Source organism: Erpetoichthys calabaricus, chromosome 6 (assembly GCF_900747795.2).
Source record: "Erpetoichthys calabaricus chromosome 6, fErpCal1.3, whole genome shotgun sequence".
NCBI lineage: Eukaryota > Metazoa > Chordata > Cladistia > Polypteriformes > Polypteridae > Erpetoichthys > Erpetoichthys calabaricus.
The window spans coordinates 3,406,146-3,429,507 of record NC_041399.2 but is presented as its reverse complement, the minus strand read 5'-3'; the positions used below and the strand labels follow the sequence as shown (position 1 = coordinate 3,429,507).

General features: G+C 41.1%; 1 protein-coding gene across 2 annotated transcripts in view; it reads right to left on the bottom strand.

The window, feature by feature from the left end:
* Window positions 1-23,362, bottom strand: part of rsu1 (Ras suppressor protein 1) — a 346,780-nt gene that overhangs the window by 192,294 nt on the left and 131,124 nt on the right. For both annotated transcript variants that reach the window (XM_028803367.2, XM_028803366.2), the window contains exon 4: window positions 12,219-12,339. In XM_028803367.2, the coding sequence (XP_028659200.1) occupies window positions 12,219-12,339 (121 nt within the window). The remainder of the gene's footprint in view (window positions 1-12,218; window positions 12,340-23,362) is intronic.

Genomic DNA, 23,362 nt, shown 5'->3' with positions numbered 1-23,362 from the left:
TCATTACAAAGTGAGACTAAAAGTTTTTCTTGGCCTTCACTACAAACAGCGTGGAGAAAGTAACAGACATTAAAAAAAAAAGATGTAATGCTTGGTTTAGTGAGTTTATGGTGTAACTGCGCCCCTAGAGTCGACAGGTTGCTGCAGAGGTAGACTATCAAAGAGGTGAAGCACAAAGCTGATCTGCTTTTAAAATGGCTGAAGCTCACAAAAGTATTTAGCTTTTTATTTTTTCCTTCCTAAAATGACATGGAAGCACTGTTTGACAATATGTGTGCAATTGCAAGAAGCAGATTAATAATTGGCTTGAAAAATGGATATACTGTATATAGTATATTTTAAGGGTTTTCATGCTTGGACCCGAAACCCTGCATCTCCATTAAAAACCACAAAAGCAGGCCAGGTAACATTTTTTTGTTTAAAAAAATAAAAATAAATAACTTCACTTTAGAAGACAACTTCATGTAGCAAATTAATATTTACCATGACTGTGAAGAAATAACTTTGGCTTGAAAAACACCAAACTTATCCTTTAAGGATGATCAGAATTAAATTTTAATTAAAATGAAAGCAAAGCTTTATCCAACCATTCATGATCAAACCCACTTAATCCAGCTCAGAGATTCAGGGACGGGTGCCTATCCTGGCAGACACAGCTCATCTGGTATGGCATTTGTAATTCAGTCTGGAGTCTGCGCATGTGCATGACGGGGTGTGTGATTAAATAAACAGAGAGGGGATTTCAGGCCACGCTGAATCCTATTTACTGCTGGCATTGTGGCATCTTTTTTTTTTTTTGCTGAGTTTGACCTTTTCAGTTAAAGAATAGTCGTTTACTGTTGCCTATTGATTGCTGTATAGGACTAGATATTACAGTCCCTGAGGTTTCAGCACTGTCTTGACAGTACAGTGGAGTTGATTTTTCTTTCCTCTATGTTATCCAATTAAGGAAGTTGCTTGGTTTGGGACACATCCTCAGTTATGCACCTAGATGCTATTGGGTGTTCTGGCCCTTTGAATAAAAGATACCTCTATGCCAAGGTAGGCCAATCACAGATTGATCAGACCCAGGTGTGTGTGCCCCTCAGCTGTTTGTTTGATGTTTGGCAGCGGTCATTTGGAAGCCCAACTGGTGTGGTATCCTTCAATAAGGGCACGCACAAAAAGGCGAGCTTCAAAAGGGCGACCTCAATTGGGAGCTGCGAATAAAGTCGTTCGTAGATCATTTAGATAATGATAGTAGATAATAATAAAATATCTACGTGGCACTGCACATAATCTACAACTTCAAGTGTAACACAACAATGAGTAAGAGCAGAAAACACCGAAATATAGAGAGCTTTAGAAATAGTTCATTAGAAGTTCATGCATTAATTAATTGGATGTTTTAATATTCTTGCTTTTGCCTTTTTATACGTTCAATCATTGCCTTTATCTAATAAATTTTCTGTAATAATTTTGTTGCATTTGCCTTTATTCGCTGCGCCCAATTGAGGTCATCCTTTTGAAGCTCGCCTTTTTGTGCGCGCCCTTATTGAATAGAACCAACTGGTGTTACTTTCTTTTTAACCACAGTCAATGACTGCCCACTGGGGGACTAATTTCTGAAGGCCTGTCCTGTGTCTCTTACCTCATCCAGAAGCCTCGTCATGGAGTTGGTAACCCAAGCCACCTTCTCACATGAGAGCCACTCAGTCTCTACAAGTAATTGACAAGTCAAACAGAAACTTCATAGATTGTGATTTTTCCACAAGATTCGAACATCAGGCTGAAATGAAAGCACCACAATTTCACTTTACCTGGTAAAGCTTTGTTATTAATTTGCATCAGGTACTCCATATATCCAGAGTTGTTGTCAGCGTGTTTGAGATTTGTGTTCTACCAACACAATTGTTCTTTAAGACAATTGGTACTGGCACTTTGTTAATGCAAAACCTTTTGTCTGTAATGTGGTCCTTGACAACGGAAGTCCTGCATGATTTGCTGGCTTTAATTTCCATGCATGCTCTAGAGCAGGGGTATCAAACTCCAGGCCTGGAGGGCCGCAGCGGCTATAGGTTTTCATTCTAACCCTTTCCCTAATCAGTAACCAGTTCTCAATGCTAATTAACTTTTTTCCCCTTCATTTTAATAGCCCTGCATTGAATCGATTCTTTTCTTCATTAAATGACAGCCAAACAAAAATGAGATGTGAAACGAGCCAACAGATGACCAGCTAAACTGGGGCTTCAAACTCCAACCAATTTCACTCCAACCAGTTTCTTAATGAGAAGCCGATTCTTGCTGTTAATTAAACCCGTTATTTAACTCCATGGCTTGTTGCTGCTCTCATTCTGCCACAGTAGACATTTAGAAAACTGTTGTTTTTCTATTTTTTTTGGTGACCTGAGAGATCAACCTTACTAAGACCATTACCTTTCTTTATTTTCAGATATCATGTAATGGGAACAGATGAGCTGGTCACGTGGTGGCTTGTTTTGTGTCTCATTATTGTTTGGCTGCTAATTACGGAAAAAGAAACAACTAAGGGGCCTGAGTCAAGCTAATTATAAGAAGTAATTAACAGCAAAAACTGGTCACTAATTAAGAAGACGGTAAGAATGAAAACCTGCAGCCACAGCGGCCCTCCAGGACTCCGATACCCCTGCTCTAGAGGGTACCTGTTACATAATCACACTTCTCATGGATTGTGTCCCTGGTGCAAGCATTCAACATGCTGTACTTTAAACTATAAATCTGGTCAATTTTTGGAGAGTTTATTTCAACACAACAAAGACTGTGCTGTTGTTCATTTATTGTATTATTCTGATCTTTATGAGTGTCGCAAACGGGCATAAGCAAAAATGTACTTGGGGGTCCACGTGAACAGGAAACTGGACTGAGAAGACTGGACTTCCTGAGGAGACTCCAGTCTTTGGACATGTGCAAGGTACGGGAAATGTTTTACCAATCCGTGGTAGACAGTGTGTTGGTCTACGCCGCGATCTCCTTGAGGAAATAACCTGAGTTCAGGTGATGCAAAACAGATGAACAAACTTATCAGTAAAGCCAGCTTCATTGCAGGATTGATCTTGAGACTGCAATGGAAAAGAGCAAGGTGGCGAATTTGGATTCCATCTTAATCAATATTGCCCATCCCCTCCACGGGGCACTTTCTAGCCACAGGCTTATTCCTTGACGGTGTAATAAGAAGTGCGTCTGGGGACTTTTTCCTACCTGTGGCTATTAGGCAGTCCAATGCTTCCTCCTAATGTCCCTACTTTCACGCCAGCCAGAAGCCATCAAAAAAATAGCACAAAGTTCAGTTGACAAGCTGTTTTTAGCATAATATTTATTGTACTATAAGTTTTTATTCTATTGTCTTATATTGTACTTTGAGTCGATACCTACCGTATATACTCGAATATATGCCGAGTTTCTCAGCACCCAAAATGTGCTGAAAAACGTCACCCTCGGCTTATATTTGAGTCAGGTCCCGCTGCCCCCGCCAACCCGACAGAAAGCTGGAGTGTACAGTACACACACACACACATGCGCACACGAGAGAGAGAGAGAGAGACAGACACGCACACACGAGCAAGAGAGAGACACACGCGTGCGCGCGAGAGAGATACCATATTGTTTTTGCTGACCCTCTTCTCCACTTACAGAGCTAGTTTACTGTTTTCCTGTGAAATAAATACTCAAAAACATTTAACCTACTGATGCCTCAATTAATGTACGGTAATTTTATTGGAATTTATTTTGATTACTGAAACTTACCAGTAGCTGCTGCATTTCCCACCCTAGGCTTATACTCGAGTCAATAAGTTTTTCCAGTTTTTGCAGGTAAAATTAGGTACCTCGGCTTATATTCGGGTCGGCCTATACTCGAGTATATACGGTAGGTATTTTCTGTTTTTACATTTTTTGTTTTGCTGTGGAATTTCCAATTGGGGATCAATGAAGTATATTTAATCTGATCTATTCTGAGTTTGCAAGACGGCAAGGTTTTTTCTAGCAGCACTGGAAACAAGGCAGAAAACCAGGAAGTGCCAATACAGGCAGCAGCAAAGTGCAATGGATGACTATTTAAATTCACGTATGGCTCTATTGGCATGGGTAGCACTCCTACTGGGGGTTTCCCCCCACTACACTTCAGACACAAATTTAGGTCCTGACATCCAGGAAGTAAGCCAAATGCAATCTCCTTAGTCAAGAAAAGAAAAACTGACTAACCAGGCGTCATCTAGTAAGGTTGTCCTCTTTCCACAACAGCCTACCTACAGTGAAGCTCTGCAGCAATGCAGGTTATAAGTAATACAGAGCCTCCTGCAAAATGTACACCCCCACAATCAAGGAAAATGGTGGTCGCCATTTTGTATGTTAGCTTTTTTTATGAGTGCTACAATTTTATACAGTGGGCAAAGTTTTTGCCAGAATGGTCCTGCCTCGACTCCAAGTTCTTGCTGAATACATTTATTCTGAATCACAATGTGGAATCAGGGCTGAGTGATCCACAGTTGACCTAATTTTCTCTCCAAGTCAGCTCCAAGAGAAATGTCAAAAACAGCAGATGCCGTTAAACATTGCCTTCATTGATCTTACCAAAGCGTTCAACCTCGTGAGCAAGAGAAGTCTGTTCCAGCTGTTGATAAAGATCAGTTACCCCCCACAGTGGCTTTGCATTACCATCTCTTTCCATGTAGACATGTGGTCATCTACAACAGTGAAGTGTCAGAGACATTCATGATCAAGAATGGAGTAAAACAAGGTTGTATCCTTGTAACAACTTTATTTGGCATCTTCTTTTCGCTCTTGCTGAACTTAAGCATTCAGACACTGAGCAAAAGGTGTCCACCAACACACTAGAAGCGACAGAAAACTGTTTAACTTGGGACGCTTAAGGGCCACGCCAAAGGCTCACACTGTCATCCTTACAGAACTACTATTCACCGATGATGCAGCACTGGTGCTGCACACAGCAATGGACCTCCAACAACTGTTAACCAGTTTCCCAGTGCCTGCAGGGAATTTGGGCTGCCTATCAGCATCAAGAAAACAAAAGTCTTGGGTCAGGACATCTCCAACGCCACCATCAATCAGCATTGCAATGTAGTGTTTGAAGTTACCGACAACTTCATTTACCCGAGTTCAATGATTCCCAACATTTTGTTGCATGACAAGGAAATCAACAAGTGTGAGTAGCCAATGCTGCTGGCGCGATAGCCAAATTAAACAAGAAAGTGTGGGATAACATCTATCTGACCTTGAACATCAAGCTTAAGGTGTACCAGGCATGTGTTCTTAGTATCCTGATGTATGGCAGTGAATCCTGGGCAACCTACACCAGGCAGGAGAACCGCCTGGAAAACTTTCATCTTCACTGCTTAAAGGAAATCCTATGCATCACATGGCTTGACAAAGTAACAAATGTCGAAGTTCTGAAGCAGGCTTGCTCCCTGTGCATTCATCATCACCTCTGTCGGTGTCGACTGCGATGGATATGACATGTACACCAAATGAAAGATGTTTAAGTATAGTGAGCTGGCCATTCGACACTGCCGATGGGCCGACCAACAATGCTCTAGAAAGATGTCTGCAAACGTGACCTGAAACTCACAGGTATTGACCCCATGAGCTGGGAATTCTTACAGATGACTGGGTTGTCTGGTGTCATTCCACTTGAGAAAGAGTCAAGATGGGTGCAGAAAAGTGCAATCAACTGCTAGAGAACAGAAGACAATGCAGAAAACAGAGACAGTAAACTCTGTCCACTGATATCCACTAAGCTTTTGTCTGCAGGACCCGTGGGAGAGATTGACACTTCAGGATTGGGTTATTGAGACACTCCAGAAGCTGCCCGCAACATGACTGACCACGACTATCCAAGGTGCTATCACTATCTTTTGAGACAGATGGATACTGACACTTTTGATGCTTTATGCTACCAAGATGCTAGCAATCAATTAAATTCAAGTCCATCGAGTAAATAAATGGAAATTAACAATAACTGTCCATCAGTTAGATTTTGAACTATGGCCAGTTGACACTGGTCTTATGTGATGTACGGTATAAATTAAGGTTGTCCATTTTCGTAGAGGTTCCTAAAAGTCAGCTGGGACACATTGCAATCAAGTCAAGTCAAGTTGGGGAGGATGCACTGGTACAGCACGCCACCACACGACGAAACAACTCGGGATCCCGGTTTGCAAGCCCCCAGGCAAACACGCGGTACAGTCCCACCCTCCGGAAATGACCCTCTATGTGCCGCAGCCAGGTGTTACGTGGCCTGGTCCAGCCACTCGGGTCCCCCGCAACGAGGATCTTACTAGCTGGATCACCCTCGGGGAAACACGCCACATGGCCGTAGTGCCGTAACTGACGCTCCCTCACAATGCAGGTCATGTGCCTCATTTGGGACTCCATGAACAACCATTCATTCGACACAAAGTCAAACCAATGGTACCCAAGGGTTTTCTGGAGAGACACAGTACCAAAGGTGTCCAGTCTTCGTCTCAAGTCACTGGATAGCGTCCATGTCTCACAACCATATAGACAGGAAGCACCAGGACTCTAAAGACTTGGACCTTCGTCCTTTTGCATAGATATCGGGAGCGTCACAGACCCCTTTCCAGCAACCTCATGACCTCCCATGCTCTCCCAATCCATCTACCGACTTCATAGGAAGAGTCACCAGAGTCACATGAATGTCATTGCCAAGGTAAGTAAACCTCTCGACCAGGTCGACACTCTCTCCGCAGACAGACACACTACTGATGGTTGTGCCCAAGAGGTCATTAAAGGCCTGGATCTTGGTTTTTATCTAGGACACTCGCAAGCCTAGACCCTCATTGCAATGAGTGAGTATAAGTTTGGGAGTGTGCGTTATATTTTTTTAAGATGATGCACTACTAAACCCACCCTGCCATCCAAAATCAGAATTTGAATTGCCAATAAACCGAGTCTTGGGAACCCTGCAACAGGCTGTTTCATTCTTGTTGGACCAAAAGAAAGCGACAGTCTGTGGCGAAATCTCGTGCAAAAGTGTAGGCGCGACATCATACACATAGGCGAATTCTGAGTCAGTGCTCCACCAAGCGTCCTCGTGGGTAGTTGTGTCATGTGCGGATACTGTTCGAGTTTCATAGTGCTTCTCAAAGTCTTCTTTGCGATGAACAAAAGAAAAAATGAAAACAGCATTAGTTTACCCTGGAAAAGACAGTTACATCTAACATTTCATTTTCATTCCGTTTTCAAACTTGTATCTCTATATAAAAAAAAAAGTTACATCTAACGTTCATTTTCAAATAAAATAATTTTTTGTGGTTTAAGAAGCACTTCTTTGTTTATACAGGTATTGTTAAAATTGGGTTACAGAGTTACAGGTCCAGTCAGTCTCAAGACTTCATTCAAAATTGGAGCTGTTACTTTTAGTACTCAAGCACATGAGAAATGAGCCACGATACAAAGACAATCGTCCAGCTTTAGCTCCCATCTTCAGATTAGAAGAACATCAGCAGCTCAGAATCCCTGCAAGAGAGTATGAAGAAGAGCAGGTCAAAGCCCAGTGCTAAATGTTCTAAACATCGTGCGACAAGCACATTATGCAGTAAGCCTGACCCTGCGGAGGACATCCAATTACAATTACTGCACTTGGTTTACTGTTTACCAGACACAGTAGAGCAGGTACGGAGCTGTCCTTGTGCTGCCACCATTAGAGATGGTAAATCGGTGGTGAACCCGGTCGCAGTAGTATGCACATTTTCCCCATATTCGTCATATGAATATGAGAGTTTGGCCGAAGACGGCAGTTATGAGTAACGACAGGCTGATAGCCTTTTCATTTTTTTTTGTTTTCCTATTCAGTCAGGCTCTTGTGTTGTTATAATATATTCAATATATTCATTATGTTTGATTTTTTTTGGTTTGTGATTTGCATGCGATATTAATGTATATAGTGTTTTAACATATTTCAGTTTGATAAATTAAAGCAATTGAGGCTGACTGCTTTTATGGATTTTTTTTTTTGTTGATTTTATTCTGGCATATTAGCTGCCTTAGCAAACAAAAAGAATTTTTGAACAACAACTCAAATCCAGTGTGGTCATTCAGTTTTCATTTTTACATAATGTGGAGTGGAAACCATGTCTTGGGAGCAATAGCTGAGCGAGAGCCGGAGGGTCACCTTTCAGGTTTGTCTAAAGTAAGCAGTACCACACTGGGATGAGAGGGGGCGCTGTCGCTAACAGTCTTGTCTCCTTTTTCCCCCTCACAGCATTGTGAAACCGCCCCTTGAGGGCACTAAAGCAAGGGAAGACCCGCCTCTTCCAGTCCACCCAATATAAAAGGAGAACACTCACAGAGGAGGGCACCCCATTCCGATGCTGACCTAAGCCAGACAAAATCATTAGTAGTTCCAGAAAGGACAACTAAACTCTTTAAGAAGGCACATTGAGGTCCATAATTTTCATTTCATTTCTTGTGTTTTCTGTTCCACTTCAACACGTTTTTTTGTCCGGTTGGCACCCCAAGCATTTGGCTTTCTTTATCTTACATCTTTATTGTCCCCACAAGAAGAAAGCGTGGATGAAATGCAAGTCCAGCAATCTTTCAGCCTTTTTTAAACGGTTGTCTCCATTTCAAGGTCAGCAGTGCCATGCTGTTGTCTCATCCACACGGTTAACTACCATACTGTCATGCTTGCTTGAGGTGAAAAGATTGAAAAAGAAAGTGCAGGGTATTGTTATGGTTTATTAGGTATGTTCGTTAAGTAGATATATTTATTACCACTGTCTAATGATTAAAGGCCATCTAAATGTTGATTCATGAAATGGTCTGTAGAACATTATGGTTCAGAGTTGTCTCCACTGGAGCATTCAACAATGTGAGATATGGCCGGCCATTCATCCCGGCCAATACCCCCAGGCCGCTAGATGGAGCCCTCCCTGTAGCATGTGAGTGCCCCAAAGACCAGCAGGGAATCATGGACAATGGAGTTTTTATTCCCAACCCTGCTGGACACCGTGGGGCCCACCAGGGTATGCTGCAGGGAGGCCCAAGGACTTGTATGTGCCATATAACCCGGAAGTGCGTCACGATTATATGACCGGAGGGAACGACGTGCTTCCGGGTTGAAGAAAAGGACTTTTAATCTGACCCGGAAGTGATAGGGACTCATGGACTGCTGGGCTGGAGCCACTTCTGGGTCGGGAGTATAAAAGGACTATGGGAAAGCCCAGACGTTGAGCTGAGCTGGGTGGAAACGTGTCTGGGAGTGGAGGACTGGTTTGATTATTGGAGTGTTTATAGTATTATATGTGTAGTGTGGAGTGGAGGGTGCTTTGTGCACATTATTATCATAAAATAAATAATAATTGGAGTTTTACCTGGTGTTTGGAGTGGTATCTGAGGGCTCAAGGGAGCTCTAGCGCCCCCTACTGTTACAACAAGTACAATACTGCTACACAATTTTTAATAGACTAAAACAGAATTACTGTTATCTTTGAGAGATGTCTTTGACTTCAAGCCCTGTAAAGCCTCTAGTACTTTCCAACACTTATAATCTTTCTTCTCCTGACTATGCGGACTGTAGTGAGCTCCAACGAATAACTTCTAAGCTTGAAGACATAATCTCCATTTTATACCAAATCAAGAAAGATCAAAGAGTCTTTGACTCAACATTAATGCTTTCTGCTCAAAAATCTGATACTAATCCTGCTTTTCCCAGGAATGGCACAGCAACTGCTGAATTGTCGATAACTACAAGGTGGGATAAACTAAGTGCTAAACCTAAGTTTATGGTAGTATCCACTCCTGAGGTGAACCAAAAAGAGACCCAGATTTTCATCTACAATCACAGACCCAAAAGAGGCAAACAGCAAAACAACTCTTATCCATCTGCATTGCACGTACGATAACAAATGAAGCAGAAACTAACATTTTTCTGTACCTTGTCCACAACTTCTGTCTCTCATCATAATAGCTGGAGGCATCTGCTGTATGCTGTCTTGTACCAAGCTGTGTCTGTGTGTCTGTGTCCATGCAAAACTGCTACAATTGTGAACTGGGCTGTCATGCTCCTGATGCATTTTGTTTCAAGTCGTCTAAGTTGAAAACTTTATTTAATGGGCATTCAGTTATTAAGGGTTTAAAAAACAGACAAATTAATACCCGTTGCTTCTCTGGCGCTACCATTTCTGATATCAATGAAATAAAATTCCAGGGTATGGTGTGAATATTCATCTACATATGTTGTGTATACATATTGTCACACACGTGCGAGTAGGAGTCAACTAACGGGCCTGAATATGTGAATTTCCCATTGGGATTAATAAAAGTATCTATCTATCTATCTGAATAATGCCAATTCCACGTCCGACCAGGGGGTGGTGGGGTGCACTAACTGTCTTTCTCGATCCCTTGCAGACTATTCTCGGGAGATCCCACAGGGTTCTGGCACCTTTGATGACATCATTTTTGCTCCCGGTGCCGTTGATGGTGTCACTTCCGGGCACGCTCTCTGATGATGTCACTTCCGGTCACACCCTCTGTTGACGTCAATTCAGGTCACGCCTCTGATGACGTCACTTCCACGTCCAGCTCTGATGACGTCACTTCCGGCACTGGCCTTTAAAACCGCCATCTTGAATCAGTATTGCAGTTCTGTTTTGATGGCATCACTTCCACTCCCGGTGCTTGTGATGGTGTCACTTCCGATCACGCTTCTGATGATGTCAGTTCCGGTCACGCCCTCTGCTGACGTCAATTCTGGTCACACCTCTGATGATGTCACTTCCGGTCATGCCCTCTGTTGATGGCACTTCTGGTCACGGCCTCTGTTGATGGCACTTCTGGTCACGCCCTCTGTTGATGTCAATTCCGGTCACGTCTCTGATGATGTCACTTCCACTTCCGGCTCTGATAACGTTACTTCCAGCACTAGCCTTTAAAGCCACCATCTTGAATCAATATTGCAGTTCTGTTTTGGACTCAGTCGAGTGAATAACTCACAACCTTTAAAAATACCTTTTTGCATCCAAGGCACATTATACGGGTGGCTGCCCCAAACCTTTATGATGTCTAAGTGTCGTTCTTGTAACAATACAGTATACTGAACACACATTCACACAGTCATGATGTGCGTGTAGGCCTCAAAATATCCAATACTGGACCAGTATACATCTGGTTTGAAATTCCGTCAGTCTGACCCCAAAATCAAAAGGCAGGTTTGTAGGCATGCCTTTCCTGGAAGACTAGACCTGCATCATAAATGTCTTGACAAACGTTATCCTCACCTTTTTCTGTCCTGCAAAGAGCACTGAATGTTGTCGGGGTTACAACAGTGCCAGACTCAATGATGTATATAAGAAGTGAAGTAATGAATCTCAAACAGCAGGTACTCCATTCCTAGCATGAAGTGAGAAGTACTAAAAACAGCCTCTGCACTTGGAAACATGAATTTGCAAATGAAATTTGCCAAATTGAAAAATTAAGAAGAAATATGTGCAGTACTTAATTTAGTCATGATTGGCGACACACTTCCAGACATATGCTGAATACTTTCCAAGCATCTCAAAGTTTGCCACAAAATTTTTTTAGTTATTATTATTATTATTTATTATTTGGTTACACCTTCTCTGATGAAGGGGCCTTAGCTGCCTCGAGAGCTTGCATTTGTGATCTACTTAGTTAGCCAATAAAAGGTGTCATTTCACCCTACTTTCTCCTATATCAATCTATGGCTAACATGGTACAACACTCTACTGTTATTATTTATTTAGCAAGCGCCTTTATCCAAGGTGGCTTACAAAACAAGTCACACACATACAACAATAAAGGTGCAAACATCAGAAGCAGTTTTTCAAGAACCAAATGCAATAAAACAAACCATCTTACACATAAAGAAATGCCACTTTGGTGACATGCCCAGCTTCACTGCATGTACAGTATACCCAGAGACAGGTGGTATTGCTTTCAGCTGTGATGTGTCTAAAGTTCACGAGTGAAATGTTAAAGGCCCAGTACAGTCAATAATGTCGGCTCATTCTTTAACACTTAATGGCTATATGATGATGATGACGACTGTATATTCCTACCTCACTTACAGACATTTTGACACTAAGTTTGTAATGTTATGTTTCACAACAAACAAAATTAGCACAAATTAAATTTAGCAGCAGTTAAGAATAAATAACTAATTTTTGAAACAAAGTCAATGCAACAGCTTGTGCGCTTACCCCAGGTTAAGATGCTTTAGCTTCTGAAGACTGCTAATCTGCGTTGGCAGCTCTTCAATCTGGTTATTGAAAAAATTCAGCACTTCCAAATTTTTCAGATCTGCTATGTTTGGTGGAACAGCTAAGAACAGAAAGGAATAGAAGGAAATGAAAACGTTACTTCATAAATGTAAGCTTGACACGCAGGCTAACACGTACACAAGAATAACAGCTTTGAAAACTTGTCATGTGAAAATCGCCCATTTATCACTTTAAATGAAAGCAAAACAGCATTACAGAAACATTTAGCAAGCATATTCTTTAAAAGATCTGGAATGATAATTCCATTATGCACCTTTACAAACAAATCTGAATGTGCAGGATAGACCAGCCATTCATAAGCAGTGGATTAAGCGGCAGCACAGGAACGTATTGAACTTCTCGGTTTGAACTGTTGCTTTCCAATCTGTCTCTGCAGGATCTAAAGAGGTGGCCTGGGTACCTTAAAGGAACACTTCAGCCAAAAAGTAATACTTTGTTATATGTTAATGAGCCCATGTAGTTTGACAAATTATGGTGCTCCTCTTGAAATGGGGGAAAAGATTCAGAAAAAGTGTTGCCACTTCTGCATGGCGTGACATAAATGTATGCAAGTACCCCTTAAATGAAAGTCTGCAATGTGCCCATGAATCACGTCCGAATGGTTTTATTTGCAATTTTAAACTGTGGAGTAAAGGGGGAATTAAGGAAAGATCCGTTTTTGTCCCAAACATTATGGAGGCCACTGTAGATGCCATCCGCCTGAAGCTGAAGTGAAAAGAAGGAAAGAGTTCTATCTTCGGCACAAATAAAAAGAAAAGTTCCCTGAGGAGTTAAGACCTTTTCATTTCATCCTTTAATTAAAATAGACACACCTGTGTCCGAGTGTGGACAGCGAGAGAGGGCTGGTGTTTAGTATAGCAGCTCACATTTTTAATGAGAAAAAGAACAGATAAAGAAGACTTTGCCGTCACTGCTTAGTAAACAACAGGCTTATCAGATTGAGAGCCAATGATTCTGTGATCATCCACCACTGTTGTCTGCCTTGGACGTCCAGGTCTTTTTGCGTTGCTGAGTTCACCAGTGCGTGCTTTCTTTCTCAGGATGTACCAAACTGTACATCTGAGTTGTTTCATTTAAAATTCATTGTGGTAATGTACAGAACCAAAATTAGAAAAAAGTTGTCTCTGTCCAAATATTTATGGACCTAACTGTACGTACATGGCAGCTAAAGGGCCTGAATGAGGGTAATTCCATGCCAGACCAGGGGGTGGCAGATTGTGTACTGACTCCTTTCTCTCTTTCCACTGCAGACCGATTATGGGAAATTCTGCCTGGTCCCGATGATGTCACACCCGGTTCCCAGGCCCAATGACGTCACTTCCTATCCTCTGCTTTAAAACCGCCATCTTTACCTCATCGAGACAGTTCTGTGTTGGACTTGTAACTGGACACAATTTAATCATTTTGGAGCCAGGGAACATAATCCGGGTGGCTGCCCCAAATCTTTCTGTGGCTCATTGTCTCGTCTTTGACAATATGTAAACCTGTTAAGCATGTTAGCCTTGTGCCTTCTTGATAAATATTTCACTTTAAAGTTTAATTGGCTTGAAATAATGAAAAGCTTTTTCATTTCTTTGATGGCATTATGGACAAATATTTTGTATACATGTTTTAATAGATTTAAAAAAAATGAGGGGAGGGGTATTTATTATAGTATTTTTTTTATTAATGGTCACAGAACAACATGTTTACAGAAATTAATTTTGTTAACAAAAAAATGAACATATGAAATCTGTGGCCTGCAGCTTAAATGAAAAAATACTGCTTTAATACAGAGCATAAGGCTTCTACACGGTTGGTTATGCAGGAGCTCTACAGAAAAATAAATACAAAGTTAAAAGGATTAAGTAAACAAACCAGAATTGGTACCTGAATCAGCCCATTCTTGTAAATCCAAATCCTATTATGGGCTATCATCTACTGTTAAATTCTGCTCTGTACTTGTAATATTTTTAGTTTACTATAGCAGGAGTACCCGGCGTTGCCCGGGAATCTATTATCGGTGAATTTCCCAAATGAAAGAAACAGAACAGACAGTTTTCTGATTGACATTTTATTGTCATAGGTAATATAAGTGGTCATTCCAGAGCCTTTGGATACACTATATTTTTTGTTTTGCCTTGTGATGTGAAAATGAACACATTTTGAGGATTGTCCACTCTAGAACATGTTACGTAGAGTGGTCCGTGTGAAAAGCATGGATTTTCCAAATTGATGCCTTTAACTTGCAGTGATTGCCCTTGAGCCTTATTAATTGACATAGCAAAAGCCAAACGAACAGGAAATTGTAGTCTTTGAAATCAAAGGGTAAATCATTCGGAATCAGCGGAATTCTTGGTATGAAAACATTTTCAAGTCTTGCGCAACGTTTCAGACGCCCTTGAAATAGACTTTTTTCTGGCATCGGAAGTGGACTTTATAATTCTACGTCTTTTTTCCGGTGGCATGGGTATATTATCGAAAAGCAGGACAATTATAATGTGTTATATTGTATTATGTACAGAATAAGCACCACAGTGAGATGAATGCACATTATTTACAATACGTCGGAAAGCGAACAAATAGCACCAGTCAGTCAGAAAGACCAAGACTGAAATGGTACTGTGAGTCGGAAAGCGAGCAAATAGCACCAAAAATACAGAAAGCCAGTCACACTCACTGGGTCGTTCACGTTTTACATCCATATGGCAGTTCCCCTTCACCTGATGAAAGCAGTCGGCCTTCTCATACTTGGACACTTCCGCCATCTGTTGGCAATTTAAAGAAACACTGGTAAAGAGTGACGCACAGGGACCAAACATTCCACTAGATGGCGCCGCCATTAACGTCTGTTGCAACGTGCGTCCATCTTGTCGATGATAAGTACGGAGACGTGTACTGAACATTGTGTCGGTGAAAAGGTGCCTTGCACTTCACCACGAACATTTTTCCCAACCAAACATACCCCATGACCTCCTAATGGTCACAAAGGAGCCCCATCTCCAGTTTGGTGGCGATCGGACGCCTGGTGTAGATTTGTATGGCGGACAAACAAACATACATACATACATGATACACACATACATACATCGACGCTGCTTTATATATTAAGAAGATTATACTGTATTGAGGATGACTTGTGTTCTGTTCTGTGTATTGTATTGAACTGACCCCCTTTTTTGACACCCACTGCCCGCCCAGCCTACCTGGAAAGGGGTCTCTCCTTGAACTGCCTTTCCCGAGGTTTCTTCCATTTTTTTCCCCTATAAGGGTTTCTTTTTTGGTCTTCTGGGGGTCTGTCAAGAGGTAAGGCCTGTTAAAGCCCATAGCGGCCCTCCTTGTATGATTTTGGGCTTTACAAAAATAAACTGTATTGTATTGTATTGTAATGTGAAATCAATGATCGGTATCAGCCCTAAAAATAACCTGATCAGGGCATCCCTAGCAATGCCACAAACAAACACAAAAGTGGTGCAAGCACTTTGATTGTGTCAAGGAATGTGATGGTGGCTCCTTTACACCGTTGAAGTCAGACGTTTCCATATACATGGGATGAATTCTTTAAAACTCACTCTATTACCCTCCACAGATTTTATACTAACAAGTTACAATTTTGGCACATCCTTTAAGACGTCTACTTTTCATTTTTTCCAACAATGTTCACAGAGCTCAGACTATTTTACTTTTTATTACCTATATCACAATTCCAGAGGGACACAAGTTTACACACACCTTGTTAACTGTGCCTTTAAACAGCTTGGAAAATTCCAAAAAATGATGTCAAGCCTTTAGACAATTAGACAATTATCTTCTGATAACTGGAGTCAACATGTGGATGGATGTTAAGGTCTACCATCAAACTCACTTGCTTGACTTAATGGGAAAATCCAAAGAAATCAGACAAGACCTCAGAAACTGTCAACATCCATAAATCTGGTACACATTTGGGATCAATTTCCAAAAGCCTGAAGGTTCCACTTTCATCTGTGTAAATAATAATAAGCAAGTATAAACACCACAGGACCACACAGCCATCATACCACTTAGGAAGGAGATGCATTGCGCCTCATAGTGAAGAACGCACTTTGGCACAAAAAATGCAAATCACTCCCAGAACAACAGCAAAGGACCTTGTGCAGGTGCTGGAGGAAACAGGTAGACAAGTCTCCATATCCAGGGCTGTGGAGTCGGAGTCGAGGAGTCAGAGTCAGAGACAATGTTGGGTACCTGGAGTCTGGGTACATTTTTGCCGACTCTTGACTCCTAATAAATAAACATTGTAATGAATAAAATATACAGCAAGTTCAGATGTCCCATTTCACAAACAGTAGTCCTAATGAAGTACTTATCTGATGTAAGAATAAAGCCCAGTGCATAGTTGTGTTACTACTACTGCAGTGTGAAGTTCAGCTGAGCTATTATACCACCTGACCTTCACATATTGTAATCTGGATTATGGTACATTACACAAAGTGTTTTCATTTGATTTCAGATATGATGTGTTTAAGACGTTCATGTGAGAGTAGACAAGTGTCATGATGTAGGTGGAGGTGTGTGCTATGGCCTGAGGTGTGTTCAGGGGTTCTTCTCTTTTGTTTAACTGGCCGATGGATGGATGGATGGATGGATGGATGGATGGATGGATGGATGGATGGATGGATGGATGGATGGATGGATGGATGGATGGATGGATGGATGGATGGATGGATGGATGGATAGATAGATAGATAGATAGATAGATAGATCGATCGATCGATCCAAGGGGAAATTCACACAAATACAGTAGAGAGTCAGCTTCCTAGCCAGTAGTTAAATGACGTGTATGTTGCCTTCCTTCAATCAACATGGAAAATACATTAGCATATTAAATACAGAGGAGTCAGAGTCAGAAGTGCTGGAAACTAAGGAGTCAAAGTCGAAGGATTTATCTACAGACTCCACAGCCCTGTCCATATCAACAGTAAAACAAGTCTGACATCAACATCACCTGAAAGGCTACTGCTTCAAAGCCATCATAAATATGCCAGCAGTTTGCAGTGGCAGATGGGGACAAAGATCTGACCTTCTAGAGAAATGTCCTCTGGTCTGATGAATCCCAAGCTCAAACTGTTTGGCCATAATGACCGTTGTTATGTTTGGAGGAAAAATGGTGAGGCTTGCAAGCCAAAGAACACCATCTCAACCGTCAAGCATGGGGGGGTGGGAGCATCATGTTGTGGAGGAGTGCTTTGCTGCAGAAGGGACTGGTGCACTTCACAAAATAGATGGCATCATGAGGAAGGAAAATGATGGAAGATAAACCGCAGCAACATCTCAGTAAGGAAGTTGAAGCTCAGTTGCAAACAAACAATGGCCCCAAGCAGACCTCCAAAGTTGTGGCAAAATGGCTTAAGGATAACAAAGTCAAGGTATTGGAGGGGCCAGCACACAGCCCATGACCTCAATCCAACAGCAAAAGTGTGTGCGAGCACGGGGGCCTACTACCCTGTCCAAATTAAATGACTTCTGTCTGGAGGAACATAAGAAGCTTATGGAAGGCGACCCAAAACGTTAAACCATTCAAAGGCAATGTTGCCAAATATTAACAAAGTGTATGAAGACTGGAAATGTGATATAGCTAATAGATCAGGTTTTTGTGGGATTTTTGCATTAAACAGTTTCTGATTTGTTATCTCCTCTTTTGTATAGATTGCAAAAAAGCTGAAATACGTTCTGACAGGGTTTATCTCGGTTTCTTTTTTTTACTACACAAAATCTGTGATTTTGGCAGGGTGAGCAGACTTTTTATATGTGTATGTGTATATATATTTTCTGTAAAAAGTCAAATGTTTGCATTCATCTATCTAGAATTTGTTCTGGGTTTACTTTATCACAGTAAGACTTATTCAGTGCATAACTTTGAAGCAGAGACAGTGGCAATTGTCCAAACTTTAAGCATAACTTCATTACTTACTGCATAATATAATTAAGGGTTACTCATAACAACTAAATAATTATCAATCATTCTAGTCTGGACATATTTGACTTTGTAATGATGAAATGTTTAACACAAGTGATTTATTTCTCCCTTGATTTGATTCAATTGAGGAGCGACTGCAGATCAATGATGATAACAAGGTTCTTTCAGATAAGCTGCTGATCAATGTGTATGTATAATAATAAAAATAAAAGGGAAAAAAAAATCAGCGAACATGACATGAATACGCATCCACAGATCAGAACTCCCAGACAAGGCCATGCACATATAAAATGGCAATGTGGACATTTTCAGAGCTTGAAGGCTGAATTTCAAATAACCACAAGAATCCTTGTATTTCTGTTACATATACTTTATTTTCTTTTTTAATCGATTTACCAATGTAAGCATTATTTCAGAACAAACAGACTGCAGCAAGTCAACAAATAAACATAAATAGACCCGCTGGGCTTATAGTAATATCTTTAAATTCCAAGCCAACAAAGGAACAGCTGCATGTTATTTAAAGAGGCCAATAACTGGACACCGAGACCTCATCACAAACGTATGAAGAGTCAGACCAAGTGAAACATTTGTGCACCATGCAGAAATTAATTTAAACCCAACTACAGGAGAAAAATCACTTTTAAGAAATAAAAAACTCCCAATGAGCAGGCTAATGCACTGGTGTAACAGAAGTTTATCGGGATGTTATGAAAACTGCAAATATACACCACTGGAATATTAACAGCTACTGCTTTGAACACCAGGCCTCTTTTAAAATCAATCAATCCTTACTTTATGTTACTCTAGTGCCAATTTTATCAGAAGTTTTTACTTTGCAAATAAAATTATAATAAACAAGTAACGGGGCATTGCTAGAATGATAATGTGCAGTGAATATACTTGACTTGATCAGTACTAGTTTTCACCATCTTTCTCTGTACGTTTAGCATTTGTTTGCTCAGAGGTTGATGCGCTTTATATATATATATATATATATATATATATATATATATATATATATATATACACACTGTAAGAGCCAATTTTAGAAAGTTAAAATTTTGAGTTAAACTCATATTAATGTTTGCTTTATTTGAATAGAATATAATTTCTTCTATAGTCATAGACAATGGTATAGTCTTTTCCCCCCATAAGTTAGCAAGATATAGAATATTCTTATTGTAACTGAGAAACTGTGAGTTAATAAGCTCAGTTGTGTTTAGAACAGGTCCCAGTAAACAGGGACTTGAAAGACCCATTTTCTACTCAGAGATGGGATAAGCATACAGTTTTCTGACCGCTTTGAAATGGTTCAGAAATTATAAGTGACTAGTAACGATTTAAGATGTAACAAGAATAAGCTTAGAACTAAATTTTTTCTTATTATAATTTTTCCTTTTTTTTGCTATTTTAATTTTCTTTTTTGTGTGAACTGTTTTACTTTGAAACTTAACTAAACTTTTAAAAACGAAGATATTTTGTCTGTGGAATCATTTCTGCGCGTCAGGCTTTTGTTGAATCCCATTTTTTTGAGTTGGAGCTGCTGAATTTTGGAAACTTTGGGAAAACGCAGTTACATACACAGTCATATGAAAAGGTTTGGGAACCCCTCTCAGCCTGCATAATAATTGACTCTCCATTCAACAATAAAGATATCAGTGGTCTGTCTTTCATTTCCTAGGAGTACTGCGGTGTTTTCCGAACAAAGATTTTCAGTGACGCAGTATTTAGTTGTATGAAATTAAATCAAATGTGAAAAACTGGCTGTGCACAAATGTGGGTCCCCTTGTCATTGTGCTGATTTGAATGCCTGTCACTGCTCAATGCTGATTGGTTGGTTGATGAGCTCGTTAAGCCTTGAACTTCATAGACAGGTGTGTCCAATCATCCTCTTTAATAAAACACCTGTGTGCGTCCATGTGTCTGTGTGTGTGTGTGTGTGTCTTCTGGTGAAGTGCGCATGCGCGGGGCATGGTGTGATGCTTCAAAGGCCGCCTGACGTGTCACACAAGACAGAGAGGGCGGGACCTATAAAATATCGCGCGACCAATCCAATCGGATTTCGGTAGATAGATAGATAGATAGATAGATAGATAGATAGATAGATAGATAGATAGATAGATAGATAGATAGATAGATAGATAGATAGATAGATAGATAGATAGATAGATAGATACTTTATTAATCCCGATGGGAAATTCACATTCTTCAGCAGCAGCATACTGATACAATAAATAATATTAAAGAATGATAATAATACAGGTGAAAAAAAAAAAACAGACAATAACTATGTATAATGTTAAATATTAACGTTTACCCCCCCTGGTGGAATTAAAAAGGTGAATGAGGTAAGACCTAAAACAGAACGCACGAAAAATCCAATCGGTTACTGAGACGCGGACACCAGCTTCCCCAAAGAGGTGGGATTAGTGTTTTTGGTTGTCTGAGGATGTCAGATTTGCGATTAACAAACTTGGCCCGGTAAAGTGTAAAGTGTCAGTCGTTGAAGGGGTTTTCCTAAATATACGAATTTTCATGATATTACAATAGGATGAATTTTAAAAGTAGATTTATTTTCGTGGTCATAAAATCCATTGCTGGGGAGACGCCACACATACAATAATCAGCTGCACGGCAGCACAGATTAAAATACTTGCTGGGCAACTGCACAGTACTTGCTGGACAGACATATTACTGCAAGAGAAAATTAAAGGCACACAATACAGTGACGCATATTACAGCCACATCCAAGCCAGTATTACTGTAACAGAAAATAGACGGTCCCTTGCCATTTAATATAGACTGTTTCTACTAATGTTTATGCACTACTGTTCTAGTGCCCATTATTGTAACGGGCTTAATGTCTAGTGAGATATAAAGGTATTTAAGGTAGTCCATTACAACTTGTGCTTCCTTCCCTTTGACTCTCCTCTGAAGAGTGACAGCATGGGATCCTCAAAGCAACTCTCCAAAGATCTGCAAACAAAGATTGTTGAGTCTCCTTGTTTAGGGGAAGCCTACAAAAAGCCATCTCAGAGGTTTAAACTGTCAGTTTCTGTAATTGTAAGGAATGGCATCAGGAAATGGAAGGCCACAGGCACAGTTGCTGTTAAACCCAGCAGGTCTGGCAGGCCGAGAAAAATACAGGAGCGGCATATGAGCAGGATTGTGAGAATGGTGACAGACAACCCACAGATCACCTCCAAGGACCTGCAAGAACATCTGGCTGCAGATGGTGTATCTGTACATCGTTCTACAATTTCAGCGCAATTTGCACAAAAAACATTTGTATGGCAGGGTGATGAGAAAGGAGCCCTTTCTGCACTCACGCCACAAACAGAGTCGCTTGTTGTATGCTAATGCTCATTTAGACAAGCCAGATTTACTTTGGAACAAAGTGCTTTGGACTGATGAGACACAAATGGAGTTATTTGGTCAGAAAAAAAAGCGCTTTGCATGGTGGAAGAAGAACACCGCATTCCAAGAAAAACACCTGCTACCTACTGTCAAATTTGTTGGAGGTTCCATCATGCTGTGGGGCTGTGTGGCTAGTTCAGGGACTGGGGCCCCTGTTAAAGTCGAGGGTCAGATGAATTCAACCCAATAGCAACAAATTATTCAGGATAATGTTCAAGCATCAGTCACAAAGTTGAAGTTACACAGGGGTTGGATATTCCAACAAGACAATGACCCAAAACACAGTTGGAAATCTGCAAAGGCACTCATGCAGAGGGAGAAGTACAATGTTCTGGAATGGCCGTCACAGTCCCCTGACTTGAATATCATCGAAAATCTATGGGATGATTTGAAGCAGGCTGTCCATCAAATTGAACTGAACTGGAGAGATTTTGTATGAAGAATGGTGAACAATACCTCCATCCAGAATCAGACACTCATCAGAGGCTATAGGAGGACAGCGTCTAGAGGACAAAAGGAGGCTCCACTAAGTATTGATGTCATATCTCTGTTGGGGTGCCCACATTTATGCACCTTTCTAAATTTGTTATGATGCATATTTCTGTTAATCCAATAAACTTAATGTCACTGCTGAAATACTACTGTTTCCATAAGTCACGTCAGATACAGTGCATCCAGAAAGTATTCACAGCGCATCACTTTTTCCACATTTTGTTATGTTACAGCCTTATTCCAAAATGGATTAAATTCATTTTTTTCCTCAGAATTCTGAACACAACACCCCATAATGATAACATGAAAAACGTTTACTTGAGGTTTTTGCAAATTTATTAAAAATAAAAAAACTGAGAAATCCCATGTCCATAAGTATTCACAGCCTTTGCTCAATACTTTGTCGATGCACCTTTGGCAGCAATTCCAGCCTCAAGTCTTGTTGAATATGATGCCACAAGCTTGGCACACCTATCCTTGGCCAGTTTGGCCCATTCCTCTTTGCAGCACCTCTCAAGCTCCATCAGGTTGGATGGGAAGCGTCGGTGCACAGCCATTTTAAGATCTCTCCAGAGATGTTCAATCGGATTCAAGTCTGGGCTCTGGCTGGGCCACTCAAGGACATTCACAGAGTTTTCCTGAAGCCACTCCTTTGATATCTTGGCTGTGTGCTTAGGGTCGTTGTCCTGCTGAAAGATGAACCGTCGCCCCAGTCTGAGGTCAAGAGCGCTCTGGAGCAGGTTTTCATCCAGGATGTCTCTGTACATTGCTACAGTCATCTTTCTCTTTATCCTGACTAGTCTCCCAGTTCCCCACAGCATGATGCTGCCACCACCATGCTTCACTGTAGGGATGGTATTGGCCTGGTGATGAGCGGTGCCTGGTTTCCCCCAAACGTGACACCTGGCATTCACACCAAAGAGTTCAATCTTTGTCTCATCAGACCAGAGAGTTTTCTTTCTCATGGTCTGAGAGTCCTTCAGGTGCCTTTTGGCAAACTCCAGGCGGGCTGCTATGTTCCTTTTACTAAGGAGTGGCTTCCGTCTGGCCACTCTACCATACAGGCCTGAGTGGTGGATTGCTGCAGAGATGGTTGTCCTTCTGGAAGGTTCTCCTCTCTCCACAGAGGACCTCTGGAGCTCTGACAGAGTGACCATCGGGTTCTTGGTCACCTCCCTGACTAAGGCCCTTCTCCCCTGATCGCTCAGTTTAG